Genomic DNA, 18,002 nt, shown 5'->3' with positions numbered 1-18,002 from the left:
ATTATCAGTTAAGGAATTTTCAATGATTTATTTTACATAAAACATCAAATATATGTAATAGGATCTAATTTCAACTTTATCTCTTTACTGTTCAAACACTGCTGTTTGCATATATTTAAAGAAAATGAGGATACATTAATATTTTAGCAGGTTGATATAGTATAACATTTGAGAAGCCCTTCAAAGCCGTATGGTGAAATGGTATTTTATGTTGTGTGTACTCTGGAGCCACCTGCATATCTTTAGTTGTAGCCTAGCTAGCGAGGTTCTGGGCATGCTAACCTGTGTGTCTCAGTCATTCATCTGTAAGCTCTGGGCTCTGCGGGGTTGTCAGTCCATTCGATGCTGACAGTTTACAGCACAGTGAGCACTCTCCGAGTGCCTGGTGTCCAGGACTTATAAGAGAGTGGTTAGCCAAGTGAGACCTTGGGACCACTGTTAAAATGTATGCACATAAGGTTATACTACTTACATTTGCATAGCCACCTCTATAAAGTAGACGAATTCTTATTGGCTAATATCCAGCCCTTAGTTTCTTCCATTTACAAGTCCTTCGTGATTTGATGAAATCTACCTGTTTGTTTACTGCTTTAGTTGGCAGTGTGAACCTGGGAGAGGTGGAGTCAAGTCTCAAGCAATACCCAGCTTTATTCAGAGCAGCAGACAGACTGTGTCCTGATGTTAAGAACTTTCCCTGAGTGCATTTGTCATGAATTCAAACTGTAGATCGTCCACAAGGCCAAGCTGCATGCAGCCTTCCATAGAGGCGTATAAACAATAGCAATAGCCACTTGGGATGACTGAGCTCAAGTCATCTGACCTCTCTGCTACACCTGGGAGGGGCACGAGAGCAGAATCCCAGAACAGCTCTGTGTTTTTGCCGAACCTGAGGTCATGAGACTTGTCTTGGGGTTTTCTCCCCCAAGTGCTCAGAATTCCCCTTCCACAATTCCATTCTTGGACTGTGTTCCTACACCTAGAGCTATATTTAATTTTTTACTTGGTATCTAAGGAAACCTATCATTGTAGTTAATAAACCTATGTTGGGTCCTTTTGTAAATGGGTTTATCTGAAGGTAGTATTGAGTCACTAAAACATTTCATTACCACCACTGTAAGTACTTAGAGCGGAAATGTCTGTGGGATTAGACTCTAGTTGGTAAGCTAGTCAGTAGTAATTCCTTATTTCCTTCAGCGTCCGCCAGTAAGCATCTGTCCTGTCAAGTGCTGTACAGGGGCCAGCATCATACCTATACATGCAGGCTCTTGGAAGCTGAGGGTACGGTCAGTGCCTGGCCAGGCTGAGCGTCTCCCAGCAGGTGTTCTGCTATGTTTCATCCTGTGGTGACTAGGTGAACATTAAGTGTGATCGTACTCCATGTGGATAGGTTGTTGATGGGACAATGACAAGCAGGTGTGTGATGGCGTGTGTGCTGTGCCTCCTTCTTTCAGATCACCTCTGTGGATCTGTTTCTGGGCAGCGAGTCAGGCCGGTGTGTGGTTTTGAGCTGGCAGGGAGGAGGAGGAGATGCTGCGTCCTCCCAGGAAGCCCTGCAGGCTGCAAGGTCTTTCAAAAGGCGGCCAAAGCTTGCTGAGGACGAGATCCACTGGGACAGCGTCCTAATCCAGGCAAGCACAATGTAAGTGCACTTTGAGGACACGGAGACTGCCCCACTTCCTCTGGAGGAGGGCTGGTCTTACTGTTGCTCTTTAAGCTGCTTATTGAGCTATTTCTTTTCAAAGGATCATTTCCAGAGTCCCAAACATCTCTGTCCACCTGCGACACGAGCCCCCTGCTCTGATGAATGAGATGTACTGTTTGGTTGTCACTGTTCAGTCCCACGAGAAGTCCCTGATCAGGGATGTGAAGCTCACTGCGGGCCTAAAGCCAGGTGAGCATCCACTTTATAAGTCCTACGCGTTGTAAGATGGACCAGGAGCCATGTATTATGGTGGTTGAAAAGGCACTGTGGTCTTTTAGCACTGTTGAAATTTGCCATTTAATATTAGAATACACTAGTAAATGTGGTTATATTAAACGTGGTTTTAACGTAGATTTCTTACTTTGTTGATAATAACTTACTGTTTATTTTATATTTATATTACACTATGAAAGTTGTGTTACACAAAAAAGCAGATTTGAATGATTTTCTTTAAAAAGCTTTTTGGTTGTATAAATTTTTACTCATTTGGGCATGGTTGCATGTACCGTAGCATGCATGTCAGAGGACAGATCTGGCCTGCTTACAAACACACCTGGGTGGTTGTTCAGGAACTTCTAGAAAGGAAACAAGACCCTTGAGAAGAGGGGCTCAGGCAGAGCCCTCAGAAGCTGACCACTGGAGAGCTGTCTTTGAAGCTGCTCTTTGCAGGCCTGTATGAATGCATGGACTGCTCCGTGGTAGTTGGCGTTTAAGGCAAGTGCGAAAGTCGCAGCAGTTCCCTCAGCAGTTGCCTCCATGAGCTGACTGAGAAGAAAGCAGTCATCATTTTGAACTGTCTCTCTCATGCTGGACAACAGCAAACTTCTGATCAGACGGTGAATCAAGAATGGTCAAACGGACTGTCTGCACAGCTGGCGGTGAGCAGCTTCCTGGTGGAGAAGCAGCCCCAAAGCACTTTGCAGAGACAGATGTGCAACAACAAAAGCTCACGGTCACTGCTGCCTGCTGCCCTTAGATCCAGCGCAGCTCTCTGGGTCTGCCACTCTCCAGCATTCTGCAGGGAAAAATGCTTGCACAGGCAGCAGGGCACAAATGCTTGCTAGGAGTTTGTTCAGTCCCTGAGCACAGATGTTTACACTGTAAGAATAAAAATTCTTTCTTGTGGCAAAAATATATTGATTATAATAGTTCCTACTTTGATCCATAAAGATGTGTGTGAGACCAGTTACAGTGAATTAAAATGCAGTCTGAAACCACAATTCCCTTAACAGCAATATAGAAACAAGGTAAACACCATGACATCAGTGATAGGATATTTATTTAAAAGACCGTATGATAGAGTATTCTTCATATAGTATTGATCATTATACTGTCCTAAAGCCCCACTCTGTCAACCTTCACAGGGCAGGATGCCAACCTAACCCAGAAAACTCATGTGACACTTCACGGGGCAGAGCTGTGTGATGAGTCCTACCCAGCCCTCCTCACTGACATTCCTGTGGGAGACCTACACCCAGGGGAGCAGGTGAGCATGCTCAGCGGGGATGGTCAGGACAGGACAGGACAGGAGTTGGGCTGTAGTACTACAACAGCATAGCCAAGCACTGGGACCGTGACGGACCGATCAGCAGTTCCTAGAATTTGACATACTTAGGTTTGTTTCTATGCAGGGCTTTTAGAACAGGTAACCCTCCATGGACTGCTTGCTGCTGCTGGTGAGATCACTGGTGTCTGTAACTGCACGAATTTCTCAATCAACTTCTGTCTCCAAGTCATAGAAAAAGGTGGTAGGGGGCTGAAGGAGAGCGTGAGGAGGTGGAGGATGATGTCACAGAGGTCAGCTCAGGGTTCTGTGTGGCTGGTGGCAGACTTCCCTTATCCCCATGGGTTACACTGTGACAGCCTGTACCAAGTATCTAGCCAGACATCTCTAAATGGGAATATTGTTGTAGAATATCTGGAGAAAGCCTCTGTAACATTAAATTTCCAATACTTACTGTGTTGCAGCTAGAAAAAACAGTATATGTTCGCTGTGGAACAGTGGGTTCCAGAATGTTCCTTGTGTACGTTTCTTACCTGATCAATACAACTGTTGAAGGAAAAGAAATTATTTGCAAGTGTCACAAGGTATTTTTTTCCATGACTACTTTTCATGTTTGAACCACTTCCATTTTGTGTTATTTTAATATCTTTTTGGTCTTGGCAGTAATATATTATCTAATAGGTTGGTCTCTCAGCCCAACAGACGCAAAGGCCCAGGAATTGATTATAGTGTGGTTTTTTAGGAGTTGTGGTCCATGGGCCATTTCTAAGTTATTGGGAGAGAAACCATTGCTGAAAGGGTAACTTAGCAGATGGGTGGCCAAACCCCACACTTTATGTGAACCATCTTTTTTTTTTCCCTGAGATAGGATCTCTCTACATAGCCCTGGCTGCTCTGGAACTCACTGTGTAGACCAGACTGGCTCAAACGCAGAGATCTGCCTGCCTCTCCTTCCAGAATGCTGGTTGTAAAGGCCTGTGCCACTATGCCCGGCTCACTCTATGTTATTTAATCTCCATCCCCTCGGAGTGTGGTGAAACTGAGACCTAGAATGTAGGCTTATGTGAGCGACTAAGTCACATCATCATGGCCATGGCCCTACAGATGACAGACACCTGTCTGACATTACAGCCTGACTTGTGTTTACATTTGTTTACTTTGCGTGTGTGTGTGCACGTACATATGTGCAGGCCTCAGTGCATATGTGAAAGTAGGGCATCAGTTGCGGGAATTGGTGCTCTCCTTGTACTGTGTGGGTTCCAGAAACTGAAGCCAGGTCATCAGACTGAGGAGCAAGCTCCTATCCTCCGACCCGTCTCCCTGGCCCACAGTAATGCTCGTCAGTGTGCTGGGTTATTGTTTTAAAGGAAGGATAACCCCATGACCTCTCAAGCAGTCATTTAGAGGGGAGAGGCAGCGTGTTGGTTAGGGTAGAGCTCCATGATCAGATTTGTCAAAGATTTCATCTTGTGACTTACATTCTAGACCTCCATCTTAAAGAGTCGATTATAACAGATTGGATGCTGTGGGCATTATACTGTGTGTGGATGACGGTTGTAATAGTGTCTGTTACCTTACTGAGTGGGCATTTCAGTCTCCTTGAGTCAAGGTGAGGTTAAAGAAAAATCATGCGAGAGGATGGTCCAGATTCTGGGTGTGTCTCTGTTGTGACATTAGGCAAATCACTTCAACTTCTTAACATCTGGCTTCTCCTCTGTAGAGTGATAAAGATGTCTGTCCTGCCTGCTCCACCAGATCTCGAGATAAATAACTAGATAAATAATGCTGAAGAAAGCACACTGAAGAAAGCACTTCCCTATGCGACTGCTAGACAGTCAGATAACTCACTGAGGGGAGCAGGTCATTATGTAGATTTCCACAACTGTTATCTAGGAAAAGACTCTTGCTTCCTAGTGTGTAACTTGGGCTGTTTATCGATCAGTTCTAGATTACACCTTGTAGGCTTTTTATCTTTAAAACTTCTTGTTAGCAGATGAGAAAAGCCATTGCGTGTGCCTTATGCTTTCTTCCAGGATGATACTGTCACAATAGAAACTGTCTTTCCATTTGATGTCGCAGTCAGATTTGTTTCCACAAAGGTATGTTCTGTGATCGTTGCTGGGAATCCTGTCAGTCAGAGGAACTCAAGGAAAAAATGAGTGTGATTGCTGACCAACCTTTTATGTTCCTTGGTGGCAGTTTGAGCACCTGGAAAGAGTCTATGCAGACATCCCCTTCCTGCTGATGACAGATGTTTTAAGTGCCTCTCCTTGGGCCCTCACAATTGTGTCCAGTGAGCTACAGCTTGCTCCATCAATGACTGCAATGGATCATCTGGAGTCCCAGATAGACAAAGGTAAAACTTTACATCACTCTCACATAAGGGGCAGATGTGCATGTGTGTGTGTCGGTTAGGGGTGCACTAGTTAGATTTTGCAAAATAAGGGAACTTGAGACTTAACACATTTAGAGTTAAGGCAGGATTAGTATTTACAGTATGCTTGAGCATGTTATATTTTAGAAGATCAGCTTTGGGTTTTGTTTGGTTCGATTTTCAGAGGGTCTCATGGCGCCAAAGCTAGCCTTGACCTGGTAGCTCAGGATGTCCTTGAGCTCCCGACCCCCTTGCCTTTATTTCCAGTGCTGGAATTACAGACATGTGTCACCATGCCCAGCATAAAAGGTCATATTTTTTTTCCTTTTTACTCTAAGGAAGAAACATTTTAAGAAGTATACTTGAAAGCAAAATAGGATTTTCATTTTTGAAATTTTAAGTTTTTTTAAATTTGAAATTAATGTTTGCTGTTGTTTATAATTAGAAATAGGACGAGGTGTTTATTAGATAGACAATAGATTTGCTAATTCACCCAGCTAAAAGTCCAGAGAGCAGGTCCAAACCTAGGTGAGACCTTCCCTGTTCAGTGTACTTTCATAAACTGTTATGGGTTACAAAGCTAATGTGAATATTAAATGGAGCAACATTCTACCCAAGCGGACGGTGAGGCTAGTGTGGTGAGGACGGCTGTTTCCATGCAGGCATGGCCATTGCATGCACTGTTTAGTCAGAGTTGATGTGCTTGTGTGATGTTGGCCATTTCTAAGATCCTGGCTTGGGCATCCCTCTGTCTCTTAAGTCTTCAGTTGCTACAGAACTTTAGACTGCCCGTCCGTGTTACTAGTCCTGCTGCAGGGATAGTGTACAGGAAAGGGAGAAACTGAGTCCAGCGTCTCATGTCCTTGCTCACTGCCATCCTGGCTCTCTCTCCTGGCTTGTAGAAGTGGCTTTCTAACTGGATTGTTCCCCTTTTCCCTGGTGCATGCTGCTAGAATCCGACTCCTCTGAAACTCTTGTGGTCCTGCCGCTCCTCCTCCAGCGGTCTGGTAGCACGCTGGATTTCAGAGTCAGGCTCTGCATAGGTTGTAAGCATCCCGCACACCAGTCTCTACTCTCCTTTACTTTTCTCCCACTAGAGCTGAGGCTGACTTGCTGTTAGCAGACATTGCTCCATGGAGATTTGAACAGGTTATCTATCACTTTGTCTAAATCCTCTCACACCTCTTTCTACCTGTTTCCCCTTTGCTACTCCTTGTGACTCAGGAGCTCAGACTTCTGATCCTCCTCTGCAGGGCTTGCACTCTTTCACACCCGTGACACTTTGTCCATACCTCTGTTGTGACAGCCTGTTATCTGTCTCTACATAAGACTCCCGCAGTAAACTGTGCTCTTTAGACTCAGAGCCTGTCTTTTTCATCTTTATATTGCTGACATCATTTAATGACCATGTATTAAATTGAGGACTAATTTCTGGTCTGAACCTCTGGTGTTTCAGTGTCTTATTGCTGGTGAACTTAGCCTTATCTTAAAGTTCTGGAGGTTGGAAATCCTAGAAACAACGTGTTGACATGGGTAGTTCCTTCCCAGTTTCTAGGGAAGACCCGGGCTCCTGACCTCTCCCAACTCTTCCAGAGGGGCCACTTGCGGTTTGCCTCATGCCTCTTGCCTCACTCATAGTCAACAGTGCACTTCTGTGTCACACATTCACCACGTTGATTTGTTAACCAACATCATCATCATTCTGCCTGACATAGACCTACCTTAGGAGAGCCTTGGTAGATGTACTATGAGCAGCCTAGGACTCATAAAAGCATCTCCCAGGGCTTGAACTGGTGGGTTTTTAAGAAAGCATTAGGTTGGATGTTGTCTGTTACTTTTTAAGTTTTCTTGAAACAACTTAAGAACTGACTGGCCCTTTTCTTTTTCACTGGGGACTCCTTGTCCAGATAGCCATTCACCTAGTACAGTCGTCTTCAGTGGGCAGCCATAAAAGTACCAACCCAGTGTTTAGAATGTTGTTATTTCGTGGCTGCTCACAAATTCACTATAATTGTGTTAGCTAGAAGCTGTCATCCGCTTGCATTTAAAGACTGACTTTGTGGCTGTGAAGTGTTGAAAGGTAGAGATTTGATTTAGACAGAGGCAAAAGTGGCAAAAGGAACTCTTGCTGTACGAGATGAGTACAGTGGGTCGATAGTAGAGCGATGGTGGGGATTTCTGTTTGAGTGAGTTCAATGGTGAGTCAAAAAGAGGAATGGTGTCAATAAAATTGGAGTAATGGAGTTTTCTTTTTCCTTACCCCCAAATATTTATCTTCCTTCCTTCCTCCCTCCCTCCCTCCCTCCCTTCCTCCCTCCCTCCCTTCCTCCCTCCTTCCCTTCCTCTCTTCTTTCCTTCTTTCTTTTCTCTTTCTTGCTATGAAATAATTTGGACAAAGGAAACTAATGATATCATTGTTTCTTCAAGCTGTCGGTATTCATTGCTTTTCAGTGGGACTTTGTTGTAGATCTATAAAGGTCCCACTGGTGTCGGCGGTGGTGGCAGTGGTGGTGGGTGCATATGTATATATGTGAGCACACACATCCATGTGAAGAGGGTGTCAACTGTCCTGCTACGACTCCAATCACTGGTTTTTACTGTTATGAAGATTGACAGATTAGCCCAATAATAGACTTACGTGTAGTAGAAAAAGTAATATAGCATTTCTGAGCCGTGGCTTATAAGAACAGTTCATTTGTAATATATTGCTTTATTGTCTACTGAGGTGAAACTCTCATGGGTTAAATTACGCTGTAGGCTATAAGGCATCTTCCTTGCAGTTGTCTTACAGACGGGAGAGAGCGCTAGCGAGTGCTTCTGTCTTCGCTGCCCGTCTGCTGGGAACATTGAAGGTGGCGTGGCGACGGGACATTACATTATCTCCTGGAAGAGGTAGAAATTGCATTGGCCCTTGCTCTCCCTCAGTGTCTTCTCGTAATATCTTGACTGTTTGTCATTGCCATTTATCCTAATGAAGTACAGGGTGGAGTGACAGTCATAAGTGTGATGACTATGTTAAATCTCAATGATGAGGCAGATGAAACAAACTTCGTTGGACACAATTTCTGACTGAAATGCCAGTAAGACTTCAGTCAAACTGAAGCTGAATACAGGGCTGAGAGCATCAGTGGAGTCCTCCTGTAGTCAGAGGGTTGTCTGCAGAAGAACCTGACAGAGGTTGCCAGGAAGATGGCTCAGCGGCCAAAGGGTGCCTGTGCCAAGCCTGACAGCCTGGGCTCTATCTCTGGAGTGCACATGATGGAAAGACAAGTGTCCGCTGACCTCCACACTCAGGCTGTGACCACACATAACTTTATTTTTTTTAAGATTTATTTATTTATTTAATGTATGTGAGTACACTGTAGCTGTACAGATGGTTGTGAGCCTTCATGTGGTTGTTGGGAATTGAATTTTTAGGACCTCTGCTCGCTCCAGTCGGCTCCACTCCACTCAGCTTCGCTCACTCTAGTCAACTCCACTTGCTCAGTCCCTGCTTGCTCCAGCCCACAGATTTAATTATTATTATAAATAAGTACACTGTAGCTGACTTCAGACACACCAGAAGAGGGTGGGAGATCTCATTACGGGTGGCTGTGAGCCACCATGTGGTTGCTGGGATTTGAACTCAGGACCTTCGGAAAAAGAGTCAGTACTCTTACCTGCTGAGCCATCTCGCCAGCCCCCCACACATGAATTTATATATGTATGCCTATGTACGCACTTAAACATAGACAAAGTGGATTTTTTAAAAAGACAACCAAGGGATTAAGGACTAAGGGGGGTTACTGGATATAATGTGACTGTGCAACACTTGGTTATGTTTCTGTTGATAGAAATAAGCCTCTTGGTGTCTTAGAAAGGTGTCATCTTGAGCTGGGATGACAGCAGTTAAGAACCCCTGTTGCTCTTGCAAGAAGACCTGGGTTTAGTTCCCAGAATATACCAGCTCATAATCATTCATAACTAGGAGATCCAATACCCTCTTCTGAACTTCATGGGCACCAAGCACACACGTGGTGCACATATATCCATTCAGACAAAAAAACTTACAAAAGATAAGGCTAAAAATATTAAAATTAAAATTTCCAATTCATTGAAAGAAATCATACAGAATGAAAAGACAAAATGCAAAATTATGATTTTTTTGTTTCTACTGTGTACTTGTGTTGAGTTCTGATTATGCCCTTTGAAAGCCCACCTCAGCAGCATCCAGAGAGAGAAGAGGAGTTTGTGTCTAGTGTAAATCTGCAGTATTTTTGCCTTGAAAAATCCTGCTTCCCAGACACAGAATCCAGTGATGTGCTTCAAGTGTTAACGGTCATAGCTCCTGCCTTAGCTCCCAGTGGTAACACCCAGTAGCCCTAGGTTGTAACATCTGCTCATTGAATATTCAGAGCAACAGTGGGATTCAAAATGCTGTTGGTGGAGTTTTGCGAAATGGATAATTTGTTTTTCTTTTGAAGGAGTTGATAATACAGGTTCCTGTGTTTGGTTAAGTAACTTTCTAAGTGTGAGTTTCAGAGCTGCACTTTCTGCCGTAGGGCCTCGGTTATGGAAAGCATCCCTGCCGTCAGCACCGTCATCACACTGCCTCATGTGATTGCTGAAAACATCCCTCTCCACGTGAACGCAGGTGGGATTTTCATGGTACTCATACTGGGCTTCGAGGAACTTAGTTTGGTAGCAGTATATTATGCAAAATGGCTAACATCTCTAAACTTTTTTTTTTTTTGGGGGGGGGGTTGTTTTGTTTTTCGAGACAGGGTTTCTCTGTGTAGCCCTGGCTGTCCTGGAACTCACTCTGTAGACCAGGCTGGCCTCGAACTCAAAAATCCGCCTGCCTCTGCCTCCCGAGTGCTGGGATTAAAGGCGTGCGTCACCACACCCAGCAATCTCTATAAACTTTTTATGGTCCTACCCCAGCTATTATCAGCCATATCCCACATGCCATTTCATCTAAATGGACTTAAAATTATCAGTGGATTCTTTGTTTAGGAGGGTGGCTGAGACATGATCTCATTATTTAGTCCTGGATAGCCTTGAACTTTGTAAGTAGACTAGGCTGGCCTCACACTCACACAGAGCCTCCTGCCTCTGCCTCATGAATGCTGGAATAAAAGATATGTGCCACTCTGCCCAGCCTAGCAATAGATTCTTAAATATCACCAGATTGAAATGTTGAAACTTTGGTTGTCTGGGTGTTTTCTCAGCTCCTCTTCAGGTCTTTCCATGGCAGGATGTGGCTAATTCTTTAGCTGTCTCTAGGTGGGCTGCTGTCTGCTCCCTCATTGTTAGCCCCTAGCTCTGTTTTCAGTGTTCCTGCCTGCACACCTACCCTCCTTTGCTGCTTCCACCTGCCCTTCCCTCTTCCTCATGATTTGTTGAGGAAGCCAACTCATTTGCTTGATTTTGCTGATTTTATGATATAATTTTTAACTGTTTTCATATCCCTGTAAATTGACAGTCATCAGACTTGATCAGATTCAGTTTACAGTTTTGTTAGGAATGCTTCATGTCCCCTTTAGTGGGCATGTAATCTGCCTCCCTCCTGTTTTAACACAGGGTCACAGACAGTCCCGCTAATCTCAAACTAGGAAGCACATAGTAGCTATTGTAACTTCAACCGACCACCTTTTGTCTCTCTGTCTCTGTCTCTCTCCCGCTATCTCTCTCTTTCTCTGATCTTTTTAAGGTAGGGTGACATATAGTTTAGGCTAGCTTCAGACTCACTGCATAGCCAAGGCTGGCCTGAAACTCCTACTGTTCATTCTACCTCTCCCTTCCAAGTGCATGGCTTACAGGTGTGCCCACCACATGCCTGGCACATTTCTCCTCTCTCCACTGAATAATTCTATTGAGAGAAACGTTCCATTATCAGCCCCTAGCATGTCTATAATGATTTTAAAAATAGCATACAGTGCCTGCCTCCTACCATGCAGCCACCTGCAATGCTTGCCTAAGCGGAGCTGCATGTGACAGAGCAGCACAGATCACGTTGAGTGGCCTCTGCAAGAATGGTCACAAGCTTACAAAACATTTCACTTTTATATGTCGGTAAAAATAAGTCTGCAGAACTCCGGTGAAAAGGGCAAATCTGAAGGAGTGGATGAGTGGAAATTTTACCTCGGCTCAGTAAAATACAATGTTTGCTTATTCTAGTTTAGGAACTGTGCCTGATATTTTGGGAGATGGTTTGCATATTTGTAGTTATTTGTAACAGTTTGTGGCAGCCAGACTCCCTCTCTGTGTCAGTCACAGGAAATAATTCTTCCTCAGCCTGTCCTGTCAGCATCCTTTCCCAAAGGAAGGATCCCACACGCAAAGCCGCAAAGCCGTAACTTGAGTACCACTGGGTCTGTGTCTGTCTAACACACGCCTGTGTGATGAGCCGCCTTTCACCTCACGAGAACCTGTGCTTCCTCCATAGACCTGCCCTCGTTTGGGCGTGTCAGAGAGTCGTTGCCTGTCAGGTACCATCTGCAGAATAAGACCGACTTGGTTCAAGATGTAGAGATTTCTGTGGAGCCCAGTGACGCCTTCATGTTCTCAGGCCTCAAACAGGTACAGGTCATCCTTGCTGCTGCTGTGTGTGTGTGACCACAGGAGTGGGACCAACTAGCAGAGAACTGGGGTCGTGTTTTCATAGTGGTAAATTTTTAAGCCTTTTTAAAGATTAACTTCCTGCAGAGGTGTGTTGCCATTTCACATCTTTGAGATCAGATAGATGAGTTCTTACTCCTTATAAAGCATGGTTCACTGGTGACAGGACTACATTATAACAACACATTAGCATCCCTGAGCACCATAACCTCTTCTGTATTTGCCCGGTCTTGGCCTGTGGCCTGGACCACAGCTATCCTGAGGTTAAAGCTGCTTGGCTTCTCTGAAGACTTATACAGGGTTTTATCCTGCATAAAATGTACTTTTCTCTGCTCTGTTTAGGAACTATTTATTTATTGCCTATTCAACCTTTCTTCCTTATTCAGTCAAGTCAGATGGAAAAGTTTATCAATTTTTAAAATGAAAAACTCTGTCAAAAACATGTTCCTGAGGAGAGTCAGACACTCAGACGCCACACATTTGTCAGGGAATGACTTTTACTATTTTGCTTTTTGGTTTTTTTCAAGACAGGGTTTCCCTGTGTAGCCCTGGCTGTCCTGGAACTCAGAAATCTGCCTGCCTCTGCCTCCCAAGTGCTGGGATTAAAGGCGTGCGCCACCACTGCCCAGCACTAATGCCTTTTATTAACAAGGGACAGTTTTAATTACAGGACCAAATGTGTCTTAACACAAGTGTGTACCTCAAACAAACCAACCAGTTTGCTGTACATATTCAGATACACAGCAGAATTATACATGAATTATGTAGTATTGCTGTGTATCGTTATAAATGTATACATGTCCTAGCTTTAGTCCTTCACAAGCCTGTGCTATGTTGTCCCTGGCACAGAGTGTGCACACACATACGTGTTTCTCATTTGTAAACTAGTAAGCTGTTTCTGGGTTATTGTCTTGCCAGAACTTTACAGTGTATATTTTTCTAAAGTTTGATTTTTTTTTTTTTTGTCACGTAGTTATTGCGAGTTAGGAATGTCATGTCCACGTGCATCAGGGTAGCTGTGGAGGTCAGAGGACATTTGTGGGGGACAGTTCTCTCCTTACATCATGCGGGACCTGGAGACTGAACCCACGTTCTCAGGCTGGCCAGCATGCAGAGCCCTGCTCCACAAGTTGTTTACCTTAATATATAGCATGAAATTCCTACAAGAAATCACCAAAACCAGATAGTTTTTATTTTGATGAAAAGTGCCTATAAAGAGATATAGGAGGGTTTTGGTAAATTATTATATAATATCTTTTGAAGATTGTAATATACCTGGTGTAGGACAAAATGGTAACCCAACTAGAGTCCTTAAGAAGGCACGTGCTGCCCTTCTGATTTTGACAGAAACTGAGTGCTGGCGCCTGTGTCATAAAGTGCATTTCCGTATGTTTGGAAGGCCGGCTAGAGGAGAGCGTGCAACTTCACCAGCAGGGTTTGTCCTTCATAAATAACTGAGGGCAACGATGTAAGGGATGTGTGTTCATACAGGAAACTCTGAGACTGTCTTCCTCTGACTCTTCATCACTAGATCCGGTTGCGTATTCTCCCTGGCACCAAACAGGAAATGCTGTATAATTTCTATCCTCTGATGGCTGGGTACCAGCAGCTACCGTCGCTCAACATCAACTTGCTTAGGTTTCCCAACTTCACCAACCAGCTGCTCAGACGTTTCATCCCGACCAGCATTTTTGTGAAGGTGAGGCTTCCGGTTTTCCAGCCTTTAAACTCTATCTTAAAAGCAGACAGAAGCCTCGCCGAGGGAAAGTGAAAGCTGGCAGTGATGGCATTTGCTTTTAGCGTATGCATTTGGTAATTGTTTATTTCTGTGGTACCATCTTATAGAATCTAATTTCAAAGACTGTCATTTCCATAGATCAGCGGTTCACAACCTGTGCGTTGCTTTTTTCTGATGGTCTTAGGAACTCCCAACCATACATTCATTTTTGTGGCTACTTCATATCTGCAATTTTGCTACTGAGCCATGTCTCAGTTCTTAAAGCCATCGGCTATACATGTTTTTTGATGGTCTTGACCCACAGGCTGAGAACCTCTGCCTTAGATATTTAGTGATTTGTCTTTGTGGTGTCTTTGAACTTGGTTTCCCTTAGACACAGTGAAATGTGTGTTCAGTTGCAGTTCATAACTGCTTTCTATCAGATAGGTTAACTTTCTAAATAGCCTTGAACTTTCCTAGCTCTTACCTCTTTAATACAGGATTTAGATTCCTTCGGAAAAGGGCCAGAAATTATATTCTGAATTAATGTGTCAGTTTTAAACAGAATTATATTCTGAATTAATGTGTCAGTTTTAAACAGTCGCTTGTTTCAGTGTCTGCCTTGATTGAGAGGTTCCAGGTAATATGCCTAAGTTTTAATGTAATTAGCATGTCTTTTTCCAACCACCAGAGCACCTTGTTACCGTCACTGCCGTCAAGGGTGGGCTCGACCGCAGCATGTAAACAGATCATAGCTGGGATAGCTAATCTGAGGCAGACACACTCCTGTCCACTGCACCTGGAGGGCCCGAAGCACACGCCAAGCACAATTCGTGCTTTTAAAGAAACTGAGGTCACAAAACTACTGTCCAGTTATTTTTGAAGTTTCTTTTTAATTCTCAGAATTCCTCAGAATTCTCCTTACGCGACTCCATTCTTGAAGTGTGTTCAGCACACACACATCCTACATAAGTCTATAAGGTGCACTGGTCCACATGTGGTGGGCAAGTGCTGCACATTGTACACTCACCCACATACATGTGCGATGATGCCTTTGGAGGCCTGTACTACCTCAGGATAGCAGACAGTTTGGATCACGACATTATTCTGTTTCATGTTCTGAGCACTTTCTCATGCTCTCCCCTGCAGAAGTTGACTGTTGAGTATCTGTGATAAAATCACTTGCAAGCATTTCTTTTCAGCCAGGCATGGTTATACACAACTTTAGTTCCAGCACCTGGGAGGCAGAGGCGGCTGGGTTTAGTCTATATAGCGTTCAAGGGCATCCAGAGTTACAGAGAGAACCTGTCTTTAAAAACAAATCTTATACCCATTGGATGATTCTGTAACATGTTGCTAACCTATTGTGGATTTTACAGCCTAAATAGTTATATTCATCCCCAACACTATAAAACAGACAAACAATGCAGTTGTACATCCGTGCACGTGCACATCTGTGTGGGGGTCAGAGGTACCTTATGTTTGTCAGATGTTATCCATCTTGCTTTTTGAGGTAGGATCTCTCACTGGCCTGGAACAGTAAGCCAATGTTGACTGCTCAGTGAGCCCCAGAGATCTGCCTGTCCCCCGTTGTTGGGATCACAAGCACATGCCACCAGGCCCTGCTTTTCCCCCTGACATCTGGGGGTCAAATCCTGATCCTCAGTTCTGTGATGTCTTCGTTTGTCCTTAGCATCGACTGTCGGGGTGCGGTGTTCTATGTTTTATTGTCAGCATAGGAAAGCGAAAGTATTTGCTTCTATCCTTGAGCTTAGGGATGGGAGGATGGAAGGATGGATGATGGGTGTGTGGATGGATGGATGGATGGATGGATGGATGGATGGATGGATGGATGGATGGATGGACGGGTGGATGGACGGGTGGATGGGTGAGTGGATAGATGGATGGATGGACGGGTGGATGGGTGAGTGGATAGATGGATGGATGGACGGATGGATGGATGGATGGACAGACAGGTGGGTGGATGGATGGATGGGTGGGTGGGTACTTTGGGAGATCATTGTAAGTCCCATTTTTCCCAAATTTAAGATCAGGGGATTCTGAATGCCTAAAGGAGCTTTGTGTCAGTTCAGGTCTTGAGACACAGGAGGACGCTGAGCTTGCGTGGCTGGCAGGCCTTGGGGATAGCTCCCATTTTACACAGTGGCTATGAGGATCTGTGGGAGTGTGGAGAGCACAGGGCTAGGAGCGAGGTGCTGACTGAAGTGGATCTGCAGTGCAAGTATAGGGGCCGCTACTGCTTCAGTTTGTAAAATAGCCGCAGAAATTCCAAAGTGCTTTCCGTAACAGAGGCCTTCTTATGACGGTGTTGTAATTCCATCCTGCTTTTCCTGTTGTAAAGCCGCAGGGTCGCCTCTTGGAGGATACCTCCATCGCTGCTGCGTGATGTCCAGGACCAGCGCTTGGTGTTCTTACAGCGGAGTCAAGAGACTACCTGGGAGGTCTGCTGCGGCTGTAGCTTTGATCATGATGAAAAGTTAATCTTGCCTATTTTTTAATGGACATAATACCAGCTGCTCAGAGGAACTCATGGCTAAAATATTGAGGAAATCATCTTCTCTAGTTTTACTAATAAAAGTTTGAACTGTGTCATGTGATGTGAAAGGGTGTCAGGTCATCGTTGCTGTTAGTGCGATGTGTCTTGATGTCCAGCATCAATAGAAACAGATACCCAAGTGTGGCTGACAGAGGAGATGCAATTCACCTGGGTGTGCCTGCAAGTGACCCACCCTGTAAGTCCCCTGTGTACTTAGTGCAGACACAGCAAGCAGCCCAGGTCTGACTGAGGGACAGACCTCTGGGAGAGGGGGTTCATTGGAGCAGTTGAGAGCTGTGCTCTGTTTACCATTAGAAAGTTTCAAACCACAGCCCACACGTGCATTTGTGTGCGTCCCGGGGGACCTGACTACAAGCTTAGTTACGAGACCAAGTTTGTGAGAATGAAGCATTGAGAGTTGTCAGTCCCGTTACATAATTTCCTAAGTGCTATTTAGAATGACCTTTAAGTTCATGTAAATGGAAACAGATCATATGGTGAACATTTTCTTTGTAAAATATCTTAATTTAAAACTACATAATTTCTTAGAAATTTGTACTATGCAGACTGTGGGCATATTGTAAAAAGGAAATAGTGATGTAAATAAAATATGTTCTCTTTCACATCTGCTCGTAAATACCTTTGGTTTTCTTTTATGTGGTTGGATCTTAGTGTACACTTTACCAGGAACATTTTGCAGGGTAATGGAGAGCCCAGGAAGGTCTCTCTGTGTTCCAGGACCTGCTCAGCCCATGCAAGGCTGTCTGAGGGCATAAGTTCCTATGTCACGGGTTTTCAGGGACAGGCCATAGGAGTATGGCTCCCGAGTGGACTAGGATCTCACCTGTGTGGCTGGCTGGCTGGCCAGTGCCTGCCTCGGCATACTGAGCTTTCCCAAGAGAAGCTGATGAGATCTGTTCCCTTATAGGCTTGCTGGGAGGATGTCACTTAACAGGTGAGGAAGGATAGCTTGACCCTGCCAGGGCCAAGGTGCATGCTTAGCTAGATTCCCCTCCTGCTTTCCGGGGGAGGCTGAAAAGGACGGCTATGTGCATTTGTCCTACGTTGTATGTACATAATGCAATATGGAAGTGAGTGCATCCATGTATAGAAACACATATACCTAATATAAACGGTAACCGTGGCCCATGGAATACCTGCGCTCTTCATCGGCCCCTGGTTTGTACGCTAGTGTTTTGTTTTCAGTCTTCATTGTAACCTGCCAGGTTGATCCCGTGGCCTCTGGTAAGACGTAACTGGAAGTTTGAAAACTTCAGATGAAGGTCTTCAAGGTCCCCGTGGACACTGCGATACTCGGACATAATGTACTAACCATAAAGTCCCATGCATTGACATGGACCGTTCCCAGTGTAAGATCTGTGCTCTTACCAAACAGTCACCAGAGTGCTCTTCACTGAGGCCTTGGTGTTAGTGTGCCATGTTAACTGCGCTAACTTCATCTGCTTTACCAATCAACAAATCTGTTTTAAAATTTTTCATACAGCCAGTGAGAAAAACTTTATCACCCATTGCCATATTATAAATTCT

The 18,002-nt window shown here is 44.5% G+C and overlaps 1 protein-coding gene across 1 annotated transcript in view; it reads left to right on the top strand.

Moving 5' to 3' along the window:
- Positions 1-17,079, top strand: part of Trappc11 (trafficking protein particle complex 11) — a 42,972-nt gene extending 25,893 nt beyond the window's left edge. Inside the window, exons 20-30 of the mRNA XM_021169277.2 lie at positions 1,452-1,639; positions 1,743-1,891; positions 3,067-3,188; positions 3,671-3,790; positions 5,240-5,305; positions 5,406-5,562; positions 8,361-8,472; positions 10,122-10,213; positions 12,008-12,141; positions 13,712-13,879; positions 16,260-17,079. Coding sequence (XP_021024936.1) covers positions 1,452-1,639; positions 1,743-1,891; positions 3,067-3,188; positions 3,671-3,790; positions 5,240-5,305; positions 5,406-5,562; positions 8,361-8,472; positions 10,122-10,213; positions 12,008-12,141; positions 13,712-13,879; positions 16,260-16,304 — 1,353 coding nt within the window. The 3' untranslated portion in view covers positions 16,305-17,079. The remainder of the gene's footprint in view (positions 1-1,451; positions 1,640-1,742; positions 1,892-3,066; positions 3,189-3,670; positions 3,791-5,239; positions 5,306-5,405; positions 5,563-8,360; positions 8,473-10,121; positions 10,214-12,007; positions 12,142-13,711; positions 13,880-16,259) is intronic.
- The last annotated feature ends 923 nt before the right edge of the window (positions 17,080-18,002 follow it).

Source organism: Mus caroli, chromosome 8 (assembly GCF_900094665.2).
Source record: "Mus caroli chromosome 8, CAROLI_EIJ_v1.1, whole genome shotgun sequence".
NCBI classification, from domain to species: domain Eukaryota; kingdom Metazoa; phylum Chordata; class Mammalia; order Rodentia; family Muridae; genus Mus; species Mus caroli.
Note: the sequence above shows the minus strand (reverse complement) of the source record. Positions and strands in the feature narration are given on the sequence as shown.